The 20147-nt window shown below is 25.1% G+C and overlaps 3 protein-coding genes across 3 annotated transcripts; 2 read left to right on the top strand and 1 right to left on the bottom strand.

Annotated features, from left to right (window-relative positions):
• The first annotated feature begins 209 nt into the window (after positions 1 to 209).
• On the top strand, positions 210 to 4393 carry LOC122502829 (microfibrillar-associated protein 1). Its single transcript, XM_043613100.1, has 2 exons — positions 210 to 470; positions 2976 to 4393. The coding sequence occupies exons 1-2, from the start codon at positions 374 to 376 to the stop codon at positions 4253 to 4255; spliced, it is 1377 nt and encodes a 458-aa protein (XP_043469035.1). The 5' UTR covers positions 210 to 373; the 3' UTR covers positions 4256 to 4393.
• A 2473-nt stretch (positions 4394 to 6866) lies between these two features.
• On the bottom strand, positions 6867 to 10301 carry LOC122502827 (mucolipin-3-like). Its single transcript, XM_043613098.1, has 4 exons — positions 10035 to 10301; positions 9652 to 9826; positions 9254 to 9545; positions 6867 to 8730 (listed from the first exon to the last, which is right to left on the bottom strand). The coding sequence occupies exons 2-4, from the start codon at positions 9735 to 9737 to the stop codon at positions 7288 to 7290; spliced, it is 1821 nt and encodes a 606-aa protein (XP_043469033.1). The 5' UTR covers positions 9738 to 9826; positions 10035 to 10301; the 3' UTR covers positions 6867 to 7287.
• A 154-nt stretch (positions 10302 to 10455) lies between these two features.
• Positions 10456 to 20147, top strand: LOC122502826 (striatin-3). The gene is made up of 11 exons (XM_043613097.1): positions 10456 to 10955; positions 12580 to 12683; positions 13534 to 13710; positions 13951 to 14131; positions 14492 to 14662; positions 15340 to 15457; positions 15717 to 15841; positions 16113 to 16291; positions 16421 to 16758; positions 16894 to 17205; positions 19542 to 20147. The coding sequence occupies exons 1-11, from the start codon at positions 10680 to 10682 to the stop codon at positions 19709 to 19711; spliced, it is 2151 nt and encodes a 716-aa protein (XP_043469032.1). The 5' UTR covers positions 10456 to 10679; the 3' UTR covers positions 19712 to 20147.

The raw sequence follows: 20147 nt of genomic DNA, 5'->3' as shown, positions 1-20147 counted from the left end.
AACATGTAAGTCATGTTAAGTGAATTCTTTTTATTTGCGTAAAAGTAGGCGTAAAGTTTTACTTTTAAGGGGCATTCATAGGTTTTCTTCTTGCGTTATGACGTTTTATGTCGTTCTTCGAATGTTGTTCGGTATTTAATTTTTCCCCCACTCTCTAAATTGTGAAACAAGAGAGGTTTCATGGAAACACACATGGTTTTTTTTTGTTGATGTGGTTTCCCAACTCTGATGCTAAGAAACTGTCAATTGCTGTCAATCGTGTTTTCGCAATTGTTAATGTGATTATTTACGATTTATTATTTGTATGTATTTAATATTTACATAATTGTGGATTAATTATAATAAAGAGGAGGATTAAATAAACGGCCTCAAGATGATGATGGATTATTTTGTCACGAATAATTCCCTGGCTCCAGCTCCAATGGGAATACAGAGTACAGCTGGAGCTGTTCCTGTTAAAAATGATAAAGGTATATTTATTTTTTATATTTTAATAATAACAGGCCTTGTATCGACTCTAAAACTCAAAAAAAATGTCAAGTTGTTTATTTTATTCAGGATTTTATTTACCTTTTTCCTGATTTTCGGAAAAATATGAACTTTTTCTCTCATTCTGACAGTAAATTCAATTCTCAGTTTTTGTAAAAAAAAACAATTATTTCCAAAACATTCTTTTATGTATTTCGTTGTAAACACGATTATTTTTTAAGAAAATCTCATTTTTTACGAGAATGTAAAAATTTTAAGCACTTTCTCCAAAATATAACATTTATTTCGATAAAATTTGACGAAGTTTATAATTGTTTCACAATTTGAAACCTTCTCAGATTTAATTATTTCTAAAATTTGCTACTGTAACTTCTTCAAAATTCAGTTATTTTCTAGAATTTTTTATTAAAATTGTTTTCAAAATCAATTATTTTTAATAATTTTTTTAAAAAGTTCTTTGAAAATTTAATTATTCAAAAGAAAAAGAAAGTTCATTCGAAAAACGTCTAAATTTTATTATTTTCATTTTAATTTTACGAAATTTTGATAAATCCAAAATTTTTCAATTAAATATATGTTTATGTTTGAAAATTTGAAAAATTTACTAATAAATAACTTATTTTAAAAATTGAAATCCAAAATTTTCAAAAGAACTAAGTTTTTAGAATTTTTTATTGAAATTATTTAAAATTTTAATTCAATTATTCGAAAACATTTCAATTGGATATAAATTAAAATAATTCCATGAAAATTACTAGTAAATATCTAATTTTAGAAAAAATTTGGATTCAAATTTTTTCAAAAACTAAGTTATTTAGAATTTTTTTGTTAAAATTAGTAAAAATTTAAATCTTTAAAAATTTCAATTTGAAACCTTTTGAAATTTACTTATTTCTAAAAATTACTCTGCAATTATTTTTCAAATATTCTTTTATTTTCCAGAATTTTCAACGAAAACTATTTTCTAAATCAATTATTATTAATTTTCAGAAAGTTCTTTGCGAATTGGAATTTAAATTATTCAAAAAATTTTCTTTTGAATGTAAATTGAAATAATTCCAAAAAATATCAATAAATAACTAGTTTTTGAAAATTTGAATTCAAATTTTTTCGAAAACTAAGTTGTTTAGAATTTTTTTGTTAAAATTCAAAACAAAAATTCAAATCTTCAAAAATTTCAATTTTTGTAAATTTTACAAAAATTTAATTATTTCTAAAAAATTTCTAGAATTATTTTTCAATTATTCAATTATTTTCTAGAATTTTTAACTTAGATTTTTTTTTCTAAATCAATAATTTAATAATTTTCAGAAATTTTTTTGAGAATTGAAATTTCAGTTAATTGAAAACTTTTTAATTAAATATAAATGGAAATAATTGCAAAAAATTACTAACAAATAACTAATTTTAAAAAAATTGGAATACAAATTTTTTGAAGAACGAAGTTTTAAATTTTTTATGAAAACAATTCAAAATTTAAATCTTCAAAAATTTCAATTTAAAATCTTTTGAAATTTAATTTCTTTTAAAAACTTCTACAATTATTTTTCAAATATTCATTTATTTTCTAGAATTTATAACATAAATTCTTTTCTAAATCAATTATTTCTAATAATTTTCATAAAGTTCGTTGAGAATTGAATTATTCAAAACAGAAAAAGAAAATTAATTTAAAATACAATTATTTTCAGTTAAATTTCACAAAATTTTGATTTTATTTTTAAAAAAATTATCTAATTTCAAAAAATATTAAAAGTTTTTGAAAAACTCAATTGGTCCAAAGTTTGGTATTTAATTGTTACCAAAAAATTTCTACCACATTTCTTTCAACATTCAAACTTCAAAATTGTTAATAAAAAAATTTTTCGAAATCAATTACAATTTTGAATAATTTTCATAAAGTTTCTCGAGAATTCAATCGTTGAAAATATGTACAAAAATTTTATTTTATTTTATTAAAATATCGACTGTAACTTTTCTTGGGTTTTTTAAAAGTTTTTAAGGTGAAGAAATTAATTTACAAACAGTTTTATTTTATTTTTTGTTTATTTTCAAAGTCTTTACCAAAAATTAGGATTTTCGCAAATTGTTTGCAATTATTTTTAGGAGAAAATTTGACTTTAGTTATTTTTCACAGTTTGGAAATAAAAATAAGTAGCATTTCATATAAAAAAAAGTGTTTTTTTACAATATTTGGAGAAATAGTCGAAATAGTCGCGCCGTTTATTAAAATAAGTGGAAATTTCTTTATTAATAAATTATCCTTCATTTTATTACCTTTATTTATTTTTATTAATTTTATAATTTACTTTTTTTTCTATTCTTTTATATTAAGAAATTTTTAATTTTAATATTAAGAATTAGTTTCTAAAATTGTCTGTGAAAAATTAAAATATTGCACAGAAACAAAAATTCTTTACCAAAAAATAATCAAAAAAACTATTTCTGAAAATTTGTATTTTTAATTCTTTCATTTTTCATTGCAGGAGAGTTGTCTATGAAAAAAGTAAAAGTCCATCGCTACGTATCCGGTAAACGTCCCGATTACGCTCCAGCGGCAAGTTCCGATGAAGAATCAGAGGAAGACGATTTCCTCGAGAAGCGAGTTTACAAAACCTACGAGGAAGCCGAGGGCAGTGCAGAAATTGTCGAACCACCGCGCAGTAAAATTGGCGACGAGGACGATCCCCGTCTACGTCGTTTAACACGTTTAAATAAACAAAAGGAGGCCGACACCGAAATTCGTGCCGAACGCCATAGACACGTCTACGAGCCCGAGGTCCTCGAAACAGTTCCCGATCGTCTACGCGAGAGAATAAAACTCGAGAGTTCAGATTCTTCCGAAGATGAAGAATTATCCGATACAGAAATTGAGAAACGTCGCGAGGAACTCAAGAAACGTGTTATGTCCAAAAAAGATGCCGACGAGGATCTAATACAAGAAGAGGATGAGGAGAAATCAGGCGACAGTTCAGAGGAGACCTCCGAATATGAGGAATACACCGATTCAGAGGAGGAAACCGGTCCCAGATTGAAGCCAATTTTCGTCAGCAAAAAGGATCGTATCACAGTGATGGAGAAGGAAAAGGAGATATTCAAGCAGAAACAAGCGGAAGCAGAGGCGAAAAAAATGGCCGAGGAGAGACGAAAGCAAACATTGAGAATTGTCGAGGATATCGTTCGCAAGGACACGCAAGTCAGTAAAGTGAATAGCGATATTGACAGTAAACTCGAGGACGTTTGTACCGACGATGAGAATGATGAGGCCGAATACGAGGCGTGGAAATTGCGTGAATTAAAGCGAATTAAACGCGATCGTGAGGAGCGCGAACAAATGGAGAAGGAGCGTTTGGAAGTTGAACAACTTCGTACAATGACTGAGGAGGAACGTCGACAAGAGGCGCGTCTCAATCCACGAACAATCACAAATAAGGCGGCGAAAGGAAAGTACAAATTTTTACAAAAATACTATCATCGCGGTGCATTTTATCTCGATAAGGACGATGCCATTTTCAAGAGGGACTTTTCCGGTGCCACATTGGAGGATCACTTTGACAAGACGGTGTTGCCGAAAGTTATGCAAGTCAAGAACTTTGGTCGCAGTGGTCGTACGAAATACACGCATCTTGTCGATCAAGACACAACACAATTTGATTCGCCATGGATTTCGGAAACTGCTCAGAATTTGAAATTCCATAATTATCAAGCGGCGGGAATAAAGCAGGTGTTTGATCGTCCATCATTGAAGAAACGGAAAAATGAATAAAAAAAATATATATTGTGAAGGGTAAATTTTTCTTACTTTTAATATTTCATTTAAATTAGAGGATAGATTTTTGATCTTAATTTAAGTTAAACAAATATTAATGAATTATTGCAAATAAAAACGAAATAAAATCTTAAACGAGAGTTTTTTTTTTTGTACCAATAGAAAAATAAATTATATTTTTCTTCAACTAAAATTTTTTTACTATTCGTTTTATAGAGAATATTTATCAATTTTATGTTTTACAATCTATGAGTAATTTATTTTAATTTAAAACGTTTTCTTTATACATATATAATTATGTTACACAATTCAAACAATTTTTTTAATTCGCAGATTAAACCCTCAATTCTTTTCGTTTGTTTTTTTGCTTCCTAATATTTTTTTGACAATTTTCGTTTTTATTTAAAAAAATGTTACAAATTTTGTGCCTTTTATAATTCTGAATTTAAAATAATTTAATTTTTGAATAGAATTTTTTTTTAAATTGAGAGATTTATATTGAAAACAATTAAATTTCTCAGAATTAAATTCCTGTAAAGAATTTTATTATTTATAAAAATAATTGAATTTTTGCTGAGGATTTTATTAAATATTTAGAAAATAAGAATCCCTTTGAAGAATTTTGTTAAAAATTTTTGAAATAATTATATTCATTCAAGGAATTTAATAAAAATTCCATTAAAAATAATTAAACTCATAAAATAATTAAAAATAATTGAATTCTTTTCAGAAATTGTATTAAAAATAATTCAATTCCTTTGAAGATTTTTATTATTTCTGAAAATAATTGAATTTTTTAAAGAAATTTTTTTAAAATTGTATTAAAAATAATTGAATATAAAAAAGGATTTTAATTGAAAATAATTCAATTCCTGTAAAGAATTTTATTGTTTAGAAAATTAAATCAATTCTTGAAAATTTTTTCGACGAATTTAACTAAAATTGTATTGAAAATAATTCAATTCTTATATAGAATTTTTTCGGCGAATTTAACTAAAATTGTATTGAAAATAATTCAATTCTTTTTTAGAATTTTATTAAAATTTTTGATAATAATTGAATTCCTTCGAGGAATTTAATAAAAATTATATTAAAAATAATTGAATTCCTGTGAAAAATTTTAATATTTCGGAAAATAATTGAATTCCTCCGAGAAATTTAATAAAAATTATATTAAAAATAAATGAATTCTTGCGAAAAATTTTAACATTTCGGAAAATAATTGAATTTCTACGAAAAATTTTATTATTTCTGAAAATAATTGAGTTCTTTAGAGAAATTCTGTTAAAATTGAATGAAAAATAATTGAAATTTTTAAGGAATTTAATTAAAATTGCAATAAAAATAATTGAATTCTCATAAAGAATTAAAAACAATTTTTATAAATAATTAAAATCATTAGATGATTTTATTGAAAAATTAATTTAAAATATTTGAACTACTTAGAAGAATTTACTATAATTTAAAAAAAATTTTAACTGTTATCAGAAATTTCATTAAAATTATATTGAAAATAATTGAATTCCTGGAAAGAATTTTATTAATTATGAAAATTATTATTTATTTCCAAGATTTTTATTACAATATAAAAAAATTGAATTGCTTCCAGAAATTTTATTCAAATTTTTTTTAAAAATAATTTAAGTATCAACATTTTTTAAAATTTATAATACTTTTTCTAAACAATTTTACTGAAATTTGCAAAATAATTTATTAAAATGGCATAAAATAATTGAATTCTCGCGGAGAATTTTATTTCCATTTTTGAAAAAAATTATATTTTTTAGAAGAATTTTATTTAATTTTTTTAAAATAATTAATTTCCTTCTGGAAATTTAATTAAATAAGAATAATTGAAATTTTATAAGAAATTTTATTAAAATTGTATTAAAAATAATTGAATTCCTTCAAGAAAATTGATTAATTGAAAATAATTATTTAATTTCGTAGAATTTTATTTAAATCTTTTAAAATAATTGATTTCTTTCTGGAAATTTAATTAATTAAAAATAATTGAATATTCATAAAGAATTTTATTAAAACATTGTAAAATAATTGATTTCTTACGAAGAATTTTATTATTTCTGAAAAAAATTGAATTTTTATAAGAAATTTTATTAAAATTGTATTAAAAATAATTGAATTATTTCAATAAATTTAATTAATTGAAAATAATTAAATTCATATAAATATTTTTATTAAAATTTGTATGAAATAATTGAATTCTTGAGGAGAACTTAATAAAAATTGTATTAAAAATAATTGAATTCCTGCGAAGAATTTTATTGTTTATTAAAATAATTGAATTTTTTAAAGAAATTTTATTAAAATTGTATTAAAAATAATTGAATTCTTTTAAGGAATTTAACTAAAATTGCATTAAAAATAATTGAATTCTGTGAAGAGTTTTATGAAAATTTTCAAAAATAATTAAATTCTTTAGAGAAATTGAATTAAAATAGTAAAATTTAATAAATTAAAAGTGTTTATTTAATAAACAATTAAAACCAAAGAAAATCTTAAAAAATATACAGAGATATATATTTTTGAAAATAATTGAATTCCTTCGAATCGAGAATTTTTAATCAAATTGACAATTCACAATCCATAAGAGTACTTCATTTTTATTTTCCAAAATTCTTTTTACACATAATTAATATACACAATTAATACATAGGTTATAAATAATTTCTTAACATTCATAACAGTAGTTTTCCAATTTCACAATAATATAAAATTTGTAGTATTTTCAATTATTCTGTAGATTAGTTTTTACTTTTTGAAATTAAAAAAAAAATACTTTCTATTCTTTTTTCTATTAAAAAAAAAGTAAATATAGATTAGTTTTAAAAAAAAGTATTTTTTGACACTGGAGATTAAGGGAAGAAGAAACAACTTTTTATAAAATTTACTATATACATATAATAGTTTTCTCTCTTTTTTCTTTCAAATAAAAGTTCGAAATGCCAAAACTTGAACACATTTTAACTTATTTTGCTCTAAATGACAAACACATTGTCACTCGCACATTAAATGCAAATAGCACCGCAAATTTGTTCGGGTTTATTCGCCACTGAATTATTAGTCGTCAATGAATCATAACGTTTTCTTTGGCAACAAAATCTATCAAAAAATTCACTATTCTCCGAAGTCTCATCATAATACGTATTCGATAAAATTTCATTTTCTTGTACGGCAATAAAAGTTTGTAAATCATTCTTTGGAAAACCATCGCGATAATAGAGTTTAATTGTATCGTACGCGTCCATAATGACAGAAATAAATAAACTCAGCACAACATAAATGTAGAGAGAAATAAAAGTATATAAATAAATTCTCGAGTACCACCACAACATTGGCGATTTGAATGATGACATTGAAAATGTTGCAAACATATCGTCACCATTTATTAATGCAAATAGACATTCGGATGTTGTTGCGAGTGTTTGAAATTTCATATGATACGGTCCCAATATAAGCCATCCACAAAATGTAAATCCCGCGTAAATTAAAATAGCGCACAATAAAAAACGTGTCACTTTTGGCGCCGCTTTCTTTAAAGTCAATATCACGACATTATAGGTTTTAAAGAAACCCAAATATCTCAATACGCCAAACCAAACTAATAAATTACCAGTTCCCAGAAAAATACTGCAAATATTCCAATGATCATTACCAAAGTGCTTCCTCTCAATTTGCTCCTTTATTCCCGAGCCAATAATTATTAGGAGATCATTAATAATAATCATCACGTACCATAAATCTAAAAATTCCAATCTCCCTTGTAGACTCAATGGTACATTATAAGTTTTCTTAAAGAATCCCATTGTCTCGAATTTCAATAATTGTGCTCTATATATTGCCCGCGAGCATAAAATCAACGAAAATGTACAAATAAGAATGACAAATAAATTCAATAGTGTCCTCAATGCTGATTCAATTTGACTATTGGAAAAATAGTGCGTCACACCTTTACATAATAATCGTCTTGGTACAGCGTCCAATGACAATAGCATTTGTCCATCAAAATCACCATTGTCGAAATTAATTTTTATTTTAAATGTATAACAATCGGGCGGTGTTATAGGCCCCGCGGCCTTTAAATTAACAGTCTTAATGGCAAATTTTAATTCGGCTCTAATCATTGATGAGAAATTTATTTTTACATTCTCCTCGTCCAAAAATGAAACAATGGAAAATTTTTCATTATATGTGTGCGTTATATTCACGCATAATTCCTCGATATCCTTGTCAAAAATATAACTTTCGTTAAAACCAAAAATTATTCCTTTCTTGTAGTGTTGTAAGCACAATATTACTGGTCCTCGTGAATTATCCTCTGAATCGTAGGAATAGGAGCCAATTGCATTATCTAGATTGTAGTAACCGTCAAGGGCAAAATTCACGGTCTCGAAAAAATCGTCTTTTTTGTAGATGGCGAATGGACCTGAAGCTGGTGGATACGCTGGAACCTGAAAATTTGGAGTTTCGTATAAACTTTAGAGAAAATTGATTTAATCTAAATGTCTTTAATGTTTCGAAAGTTCAGATTATAAAAATAATTGAATTCTTGTGAAGAATTTTATTACAAAGAAAACTATAATTGATTTTTTACAATGAATTTTGTTAAAATTGTATAGAAAATAACTGAAATTCTGTAAAAAAGTTTATTATTTAAAAAAAAAAATTGAATTGCTGCGAAGAATTTTACTATTTAGAAAAATTTAATTGAATTTTTGCAAAGGAATTTTTTTGAATATTGTATTGAAAATAATTGAATTCTTGCGAAGAACTTTATTATTTATCTAAAAATAACTGAATTCTTGCAAAGAATTTTACTAAAATTTTAAATAATAATAATGGTATTACTTAGTAAGTGGATTTTAAAAATTTTTGAATCTGAAGGTATTCAAAGAATGAAGTTGGTTTTTAAAGTTAAAAAATTTTGAAATTTGTTCAACAATGATAAAAAAAAACATAAATTTAATCGTTTACCTCTTGTACTGCATCCCATCCTCTGAGAAAGAGATGCGAGAATGCAATTCGATTGTCCCATGTGTAATTGACGTGAATATAATTGTTATGTGCGAATAAACACAGTTGTATCGTGACTAAAACTATTTTTACTATTTGTACAATAAATTTGTATGGAAATCTACGTTTAGCTTGCCATTTCTCAATAGGATTCATAAAGAAAAATCTCAATTTTCGTCGCATTTTGTCTTCATTAAATGAATTGACAGTCGAATCTCTGTGATAATTATTTGGAATAAACGGTTCCGATGAACTGTAAAAAAATAAACAATGAGGGAAAAATCGAAATTCTCACTGAGAATCAAGGAGAAACAAAAATAAAATTTTTCCAGCAATATAATTATTATTAAAAAGCAAACCTTGCATCAATTGACGGACTTTCATCTTCGTCGACAGTTTCTTCTTGACTCCAAGCATTGTCAGCGGGATTTTTATTTTCCGCCATTATACTCGCAAGATAGTAAAAATATTTAAAATGCACTATAATTATGTAATTATGCAGTTTACTGCAAACTGCATCTGATTGTTTTTAATCTGAAAAGAAAAATACATAACTCTGAGGAGAAAAGAAATGTTTACGTTTGCACAATTTGAATAATTTTTTTCTCGTTATAAAATAAATAAAAATGAAAAAATAGTATTTAAAATATTATTTCCTATACCTGCGTATGTAAATGTAAGACAAAAGACACTTTATCTCGATCTATAGCACATATGCTTAGAGATAATTTTCTTTATTTACCTTTCTATTATTCAATCTCCGTTCCTTTAAATTTAGAATCATTGGAAATTGGGGAAATTGCATTAGACAATTGTTTCTTTAAAATTATGAATAATTATGAATAATTATGAACAATTATGAACAATTATATCCAGTAAATTAAAAACATTACACTTTAGAATGTACATTAATGAACACCTTTGAAGTTTACATAGCTTTGTGCGAATGTGATTTTTCTATTTTTTTGCAAACTTTTTTTTATTATGACAATTCAGTTAAGGTTATATCAGGGTTGGGTGGATAAATTTACAACATTTCTTTGTTCTCTTTACGTTTTTTACGGCGACAGCTACACAACCCTGAACTTCTGGGCGTGTATTAAATTGTCACGTACTCGAACTACCCAACCTTGTCTTTGACAAGTATCACAAGTATTTATTTCTCCCCGCAGTAGAAAATTTGATTCCTGTCTCTTTTCCTCTTGTGAAATTGTCAGTTACCTGTCAAACGAAGAAAAAGGTAAAAGCATCTTTTGCGAAATATACAACAAAGTTTTCAAAGAAAGTTCTGAACCCGCCCTAAAGAACGAAGTAGCCAAAGAAGTGAAGCGAAGGGCGAAGGAAGAAAAGAGAGAATTGAAGTGTAATATGGCTGTCATCTCGTGAGATGAAGGTGCCCAGTTTGTTCAGCAATTCCACAATGGAGGATAGCTCCACATCTCCTTCGCAAAATTACAACGGACAGATATCTGGTGGAGCAAATATTTTACTCTCGAATAATAAGCATCAAGGTAGTGATAATGGCAGTGCTAATTTAAAGGAAGTAGTGAAAGATCAGAGACCACAATACTCAATGCCTGGTATACTACACTACATTCAGCATGAATGGGCTCGTTTTGAACTCGAAAGATCCCAATGGGAGCTCGATAGAGCTGAATTTCAGGTAATTTTCCACCATTATTTCCTTTGATTTTCATTTTATAGAGACTTTTCAACTATTCGCTTGATATTTATTTACCTAAAAACTATAATGCTCATACCCCTTTTACTTCCAATTGAGAGGAATAAGTTTTTATCGATTTTTCTAACTTGATTTTTTTTATATACTAAACACAATCAACAAGTATAGTTTATTGTTTTTTTTATTTACGTTTTTACTATATCGATTGAATTTATTTGTAGCCAATTGGATACATGTCAAAGTTATGATTTTGACATGATATCAACCGGTATTATTGACATCGCCGTCAGCCTTTTTATTATCATTATTGCCCACAGGCAACAAACTTTACTAATTAAACTCGAATTCTCAATATATTGATATTTCGTTATAATTATAATTCCCAAAGAAAGTTTTTTGCAACTCTTTCGTGAGTTAATGCAAAATTATAACGTGATTTTGACAAAAAAAATTTTTTGTTATTCTATTGTATTTCGAGTAGGTGTATATTATAGGAAGTTGAAACAAAACAAACGCGAAGTACAAATTATTTTTCTCAAGGTGTCTATTGTGGATCTTTACTTCCTTTTCAAAATATATAATACAATAGTTGAAATTTTGTTTTAAAGTAAAATTATATTGCAAATGCAGAGAAATAAACTTAATGTTTACAATAAAAAAAAATGCACTCGTAAAAATAAAATATATTGTCGAGTCATTAATATTTTGCATAAAATTAACTTTAATAATTTGCGTAAAATATAAAAGTGTAAAATAAAATAAATGAAATTAAAATAATAAAAATTTTAATCTACGAAAAAATATAAAAATTGCATAAAATGAAGAAAATTATTTTCTAAAAAACTAAAATGTTTTTATATTTAACGTTTTTAAATATTGTGACAATGATATAAATTTGTTTCTTTTCGTGCAATGTACTCGCGATATAATTTAAAGAAATAAAAATATTTAAAATTTATTAGCTTATATAAAGCAACGAGTTTTATGATCGTTAATCACATTTTACGTGGTATTGCTTGGGGAATGAAATTCGTAATAAATTTATGAAACTGGTATTTGATTTTTCCGAACTTATTCTAATATTACGTAAAATCACGTTTAACTTATTCTGTATATTTTTTGTTTTCGGAAAATTAAAATCACTTTTTAATTTAATTTTTAATTTATAAAAATAGTAAAATAATTTTCCGTTTTTTCAAAAAATAAAAAATTTTATTTAATTTTTCCAATTATATTAAATTTTACTAACAAAAAATTGTTTATACGTTTACTTTTTTTCATTTTAGTTCTAATTTGATTAGTTGATAATAAAATAAATAAAAAATGATTCTCAATATAAATACATATTAAAAGTATATTTTTTGAATAAAGATTGTAATTACCAACAGTAAAATTATTAATAGTATTTTTTTTAATAAATGTAATAATAATGTAATGTGACAATAAATGCGGTCGAACATAAAAATTTTATTAAATTTATAAAATAAAAATTTTATTTTAACTATTCTATGCAATTTTAATAAACTTTTCAAATTATTAGAACTTATTTTAAATAATATTTCATTTAACTTATTTTTTAATCTAATTTTTCAATTTTTGTTTTTAGGCCAGAATAGCATTCCTTCAAGGAGAACGAAAGGGACAAGAAAATTTAAAAAATGATCTTGTTAGGCGAATAAAAATGCTGGAATATGCTTTGAAACAAGAGAGGTTAATATCAAAATTTTAATTAAATAATTTCATTAATTATAATATTTAATTATACAAATACATTTTTTTGTATAGTTGTTGCTTTTTTTTAAATATTTGACTTTATGTCCCTAAAGTTTTAAACGTCCAAATGAAAGACAAACATTTTTTTATTACTTCTTTCAATTTGAATTTTATTAGAAATATTTTTTTTGTGTTTAAAAAATTAATTAACTTAGAAAATATTCAAAATTTTCATTATTTATCTTATTTTATTATGTCCCTAAAGTTTTGAACATTCAAGTGAACAAAATTTATTTTCTATTTAAATATTTTCGAAAATTACAAAATAATGCAAATTTAATATTGATTTATTTGTAACAATTTTTTTTAATACACAAAATAATTTTTATAATAAAGTAAAAATTAAAGAAAGTAACAAAAATATCGCTATTCACTTGAACTTCAAAACTTTTAGAAACATATTTTTATTTAGTTCTTTTTCAATTTCTCCAAAGTTTTGAATGTTGAATTGAATGAAATATTTTCTTTCTATTCGGATATTTTTGAAAATTACTACACTTAAACGAAAGAAAAAATAAATTCAACATTTACTTAGTTAAAAACAATTTCTTAAATGATGAAAAATAATATTTTGCGAAATAGAATTGAAACCGAAGAATATAATAAAAAATATCGTAGTTCATTTGAACGTTCAAGACTTTAGGGGCAAATTTTTAAAAATATAAGAACGGAAAAAAATGTTTTGTTTATTTGAACGTTCAAAACTTTAGTGAAATATGGCTTTAGAATTAATTTAATAAACATTTTTATTAGCAGATAATTTATCGAAAAATGATTAAAATTACAGATTGAAGTATCACAAATTAAAATATGGCACTGATTTAATAATTCAAGACGGCAAACCACCTGGTTATGAGGAAAGCAGTACATGCACCGGTTCCGAAGGAGGAGCCGGTGACGCGGAAGTGTCATTCTCATCAGTTAGCAATGTAACTTGGCGAAGAAGCCGACAGCTCTTACGACAGTAAGTTTATTATTTTCCATTTATTTATTTTCTTTTTTCAAATTTAAAAATTTAAATTCAATTTTAAACTTTTAATTCTATTAAATTAAAAATAATATTCAATTTGGCGAATTTAAATGAATTTGATTAAATTATTTCACTTTTTGAGTGTAGATTTTAAAAATAAAGGTAAAGAATAATAATAGGCAATATTGATAGGAATGTACATATTTGAAATATTTTTCCTATTTTTTGTCGCAGGTATCTACAGGAGATAGGCTACACCGACACAATCATTGACGTTCGTTCAAACAGAGTACGATCACTTCTTGGATTGAACAATAATACCGAAACAGACGAATTAAATACTCCGGCTCTCAATGGAAATGATCCATCTAATAAACGAACGGGTGAAAGATTAACTACAACAAAAAAGGTGGAGGTAAATAGACAATTTTCTTTTTTAAAAACAATTTTTATTTGTAAATAAAATGCATTCTAAAATGTCTGCGCAGGTAATTTACATTATATTATAAGAGAGAATAAATATTATTTTCCATATTGAATGAAAGCAAAATATATTATTTGGATATTAATATTTTAATTTAATAATTTAATATTAGTATTTTAATTTAATGATTTAATATTAATAAAATATTAATGTCCAAGTAATATATTAATATTTTATTAATATTTAACTATTAAATTAAATTATTAATAAAATTAATAAAGAAAAAATAAAAAAATTCTATTTCTGATTGCGTTAAAGAGAAATGATTGATTGCTTTCCTTTTCGTGACAGCAACAACCAACATCATTTGGTGAAGCTATACTACTCGATACTGAAGCAGCGATTTTGGCAAATTTCAATTTTCTGGTCAATCAACACGACGATAGACAAAATATGGAAGAAGATGAAGATGATGCCGACGATGAAGTTTATGATTCAAAGCCAGAGACAAAACACAATAAGGTAATTTGCTTTTCTTTCTCCTTTTTTTAAAATGGTAACTTCTTTTTTTTTATTCACCTATTGAATGTTAATTTTTGTTAGTTAAATACAAATTTTTTCCTTTTTTCTTTTCTTAATTTTTTTTTATACTTATGGTGAATTTAATTAAAATTAAAATTTTCAATTTTTCTTCTTTTTTTATGCATAAATAGAAACGAAAACTTCGTTTTCAAATAAATAAATAAATATAAATATCAGAGAAACTGAGAGTAAGCACGTAATATTTTAATACGTTTTCGCTTCTCCGGAAAACGCGATTTTCATTACGTGCTTACTCTCAGTTTCTCTCTGTAAATATAATTGTACAAAAAATATAATAAAAATATAAAAAGGTACTTTGGAATATAAAAAATATAAATTTGAAATAAAATTAAAAATAGCGAAAAAAATATATGAATTATATATCATTAATATATTTGTTTATTTTTTTATATTTACTATAATAAAAAGAAACAAAAATTCAGATGATAAAGATCTGAACGAAGGTTCAAATTTTTTTTTCGTATTTTTATTTTTTGTGATTATTAAACTTTCATACAGGCAGTATTTCGAATTTTTATTTTTTGTAATTATTAAACATTGGTACAGTCAGTGTTTCGTATTTTTATTTATTTTCTAATTATTAAACGTCGATACAGGCAGCTCTGTTGTTTGGAGACGTCGACGCTGAAGCAGAAGACGTTCTAAATGAATTGAATTTACTCTCCGAACATGAAGAATCTGCTATTCACGTGGATATGGATCCTTCTGATTGGAGTGAGTTTTTTCCACTATAATTTCCAAAAAATTCTTCTCTGTTCTTTGAATTTGCAAGGTTTTATTTTATTATTTTTCATTAACATTGGTTTTGAATAAAATTTTATTTCTATTATATTCAGTTAATTTACAAAATAAGTTTTAAACCTATTTTTTAATTATTGTCTCCTTTTTTTAATTATAGGTACTTATTTCTTAAATAATTAGCTTCAACTTGATTTTAATTAGTTCAGAATTTTGAGAATTATTTTTCGTTTAGATGCCGTAAGACGTAGAGGATTACAATCTGATTCACGACAAACGTGCGAAGAAAGCGATTCCGTTTTGGGACTTGGGGAACTAGCACAATTAACCGTCAATAACGATGCAGAAGCTGCTTATGATGTGAGTATTTTCAGCTTTAAATTTATTCACTCTTCTTTTTTTATTTTCTTTTATTATTTTTATTATTTCTTTTATTATTTTTTTATTGACTAAGAATTTTATTTTCTAAAGAATAAATTAATATTTATTAATATTCCTTTTTGATTTATTTGGTTTTTTTTTTATGATTGCGTACTTGATTTTGCCTTTATTACTTCCTTTCATTCAAAGAGACTATCAACCACAAATGAAATAAAATTGCTAAAGAAGTTTTTTCATTTTTTTTCCACAGATGACGACAAATACGGAAGAAGCTTTCCGAAAGACGTGGAACGCAAAATATACTTTACGCTCACATTTCGATGGCGTACGAGCACTCGTCTTCCATCCAACAGATCCTGTTTTAATAACCGGAAGTGATGATCACACATTGAAATTGTGGAATCTACACAAAACAGTCCCAGCTAAAAAGTGAGTTGTCGAAAATACTTTTAAAAAAAATATCAAGTTTGTGAAAATTTACAAAGAATTCTTTTGCTGTTTCTTTTTTTCTCCTCCTTTTTTATAGAAAAAATTGAAATGTGAAAAATTTTGTTTCAGATCGGCTTCATTGGACGTTGAGCCACTATACACATTTAGGTCACACACTGGTCCAGTTTTATGCTTGGCAATGTGCAGCAGTGGAAGCCGTTGTTACAGCGGAGGATCAGACGGCATGATTCACTGTTGGACACTTCCATCATCAAATATCGATCCTTACGATTCATACGATCCGAATGTATTGAGTGGCACATTAGTTGGACACAATGATGCTGTTTGGGGATTGAGTATGTATCAACCTCGATCACAATTGCTCTCAGCGAGCGCTGATGGAACCGTTAAATTGTGGAGTCCACAGAATAAAATTCCTCTCCTCAATACATTTACATCGGAACAAGGTATCAATATTATAGTTTTTACTTCTGAATCTATGTTAATATTTTCTATTAGAGATTATATTTCTATTTTACTGTCACGAAGGGAAATTTAGTTACGAATTCGATCGTAAAAAATAAATTGTCTTCTTTTTAAAGATGGTTTTCCAACTTCCGTCGATTTCGTGAGGGACGAGCCACACAAATTGGTCGTGGCCTATGAGGAAGCTTGCATTGTTTTCGATGCCGAAACTGCGACGCCAGTTTGCAGATTGGAGAATAATGGAACAAAAGGCGTTAACAGGGTTGTCGCACATCCAATATTGCCAATAATTGTAGCAGCTCATGAAGATAGACACATTCGATTCTATGATCATCGTTCAGCGACTTTGGCTCATGCAATGGTTGCACATTTAGACGCTGTTACTAGTCTCGCTGTTGATCCGCATGGATTGTATTTACTATCAGGAAGTAAGTGGAAATTTGAAATTTATTTTATTTTCACTCGGATTGAAAAGCACATTTTTTTATCAATTTTTGAAAGTATCAAGTAATACGGGCCTCGGGCATAAAATAGATTTTTGTAATAAAAAAGAAGATAATAATTCATTAAAATAAATTTTTAAATTTAGTTTTAAATATTTTTCATATTTTATTTTTTCAGATAAAAATTTTCTTTACGTTTTTATGAATTTTAATTCTAATTTTAATTCATTGTGTCAATAACAGAATTGACACAGATGAGGGAAATCAGTGAATTTTATCCAAAATAGTAGAAAAATGCTACGAAAGATAAGAATTTTGGTGGTTTTTGAAAACATTGAAAAACTTAAATCGTCCCTGAGATTTCTATTTCACTTTAAAAACATTTAAAAAAATCATGACGAGTTATATGTAGTTGCAATTTTTACTTAAAAAAAGAATTAATATATTTAAATAACTGAACTCTCGAGAAAGTTTCCGAAAATTATTAAACATAATAATTGATTTAGAGAAGAATTTTAGTTAAAACTTCTAGAAAATAATTGAATTTTGAAAAAGTTACAGTATAAGCTTTTAGAAATAATTAAATTTTAGAAGTTTTCACATTAAAAACTTACGTCAGTAAAGTTCACAACGTTTATAAATAACGTTTAATTGAAAATAAATATTTTTCACTTGCAAAATAATAAAAATTTTCTTTTCAAAATAATTAATAACAAAAAAAATTTTCAAGAGAAAAATTAGAAAAATTTGTCCAGAAAATCATTTTTTCTCCTAATTCGTGAATCAGAAATGTTGTTAATGAATAATTTCTTTTAGAAATTCTTAAAATCTTTAATTTTTGACGTATTTTAAGTCAAATTTCTTGTTTTTAAAATTTTCAAAATTATCAAAAATAATTGATTAAGATAAACGTTTTAATAACAAAAAAATTGTGAAAAATAATTTGAATTTGAAAAATGTTAAAGTTAAAATTTTTAGAAATATAATTAAGTTTCAAAAGGTCCCAACTTAAAAATAATTTTAAATACAATTTTATGAAGATATGTAATTGAATTCCCGAAAACAATTATATTGACAATTTTTCAAATAATTGAAAATTTCGTTAACTAAATTTTATTGAAGTAAATTTTATATTTTAAATAATTTTGAAAAATAATCGTGTTTTTTGAGGAAAAACTAAATTTTTGAAAGTAATTGAATTTTTATGCTAAATAATATTCAATTCTATTTGTTTGAAATTAATTGAATTTTTGAGTATTAAATACTAAATTTTTTAGAATAAATGAATTTTTGAATATTATTAAATAGTATTCAACTTAATTTTTTTTTTAATTTCGAAAGAATATGAACTAATATTTTTCAAAAATTTAATTACTTTAGAATTTTTAATTAAAGTTACTCAGAATTCAAATTTTCGAAAATTTTAATTGAAATTTAATTAGAAACAACTGTCAAATAATCGAATTTTCTTTATATTAATTTAAAAGTAATGAATTTTAGACGAATTTTTAAACTTTTAATTTTTAGTTAACAATTTAAGAAAATTATTGAATTTTAAAAGTACAGTTATAATTTTTAATAACAAAATTACATTTTTATTAGTTAAGAAGAAATTCAGGGTGGTCACATGTCAGTAAAGTCAGTAATGTCAGGGAAATGTCAGGAAAAAAATCTTTTGTCAGTAAAGTCAGGGAAATGTCAGGAAAAATTTTTTTGTCAGGGCAATTAAAGAAGAAGGAAAATGTCAGGAAAAATTTTTTTTGTCAGGGCAATTAAAGAAATTAAGACGGTCATGCAATACATTTTTTGCTCTAAACAAAAAAATTTTTGTCAGGGAAATTTGTTGTTATGTCAGTAAAATGTCAGGGAAATTGATAAAGTCAATCTTGCGGCCACCCTGAAATTTCTCTTTTAAAAAATGTTATAATAACAATTGATGAAAGTAATCGTATTTTTTTGAAAAAAAACAAATTTATTTGAAAATAATTGAATTTTCCAAACACTTAGAATTGAAGTAAATATCAGTATAAGGGAAAAAGTTAAACCCATTTCTTGAATTCGGAGAAATTTCAAAGAACTAGAAAATGAAATTTTTGTGACATCTCTGAATAAAATAAACGAGTTTTTTATTTTTTTATTTTATACTTTGAATAGACTAAAACGACTTTTTTGTCAATTCGAGGCCTGCGATTAAAAAATAAACTTTTTATCAATTTTTAAAAATATCCTGTAAGATTATAAAAAAAATTGAAATTATAAATTTTAATTCTATAAATTTGTAAAAAATGTTTGTAAATTAACGAGATTTAAATTTTATCCAGGTCACGATTGCAGTATAAGATTATGGAATATGGACAATAAAACTTGTGTTCAAGAAATAACTGCACATCGTAAAAAATTCGACGAGAGCATTTTAGACGTAGCCTTTCATCCTTCACGTCCGTTTATTGCAAGTGCAGGAGCTGATGCACTTGCAAAAGTATTTGTGTGAGAAAATCATATTTAAATTCCAAGTTCTTTAAAAGATCCGCAGACATTCATTACCAACATTTACACGTATCTAATACAAACACACACACACACACACAGACTCACACACAATAAACATATATTATACAAAATGAAAAAACAAACACAAAAAAACACAACCAAAACATATATATATATATAATGCAACCATTTTTTAAAAACTTAAAAAGTCCTTTTATATAATTTTATGCGTATTATGTATCATATATCGACAAACAATTATTTCAAGTTACACGACATATACGAGAAAAGTTGCAAGTAGTTTTTTAGGTATATAAAAGAAAAATCGATGTTAGATACTCATTGTAGAATATAATAGTTAATCTATATAATTATTCTTATGATTATGACACTTCACGTTAATCTATTTGTTAATAATAATAAATATTCATCTGGCA

Source organism: Leptopilina heterotoma, unplaced genomic scaffold, assembly GCF_015476425.1.
Source record: "Leptopilina heterotoma isolate Lh14 unplaced genomic scaffold, ASM1547642v1 Lhet_24, whole genome shotgun sequence".
Classification (NCBI taxonomy): Eukaryota; Metazoa; Arthropoda; class Insecta; order Hymenoptera; family Figitidae; genus Leptopilina; species Leptopilina heterotoma.
Note: the sequence above shows the minus strand (reverse complement) of the source record. Positions and strands in the feature narration are given on the sequence as shown.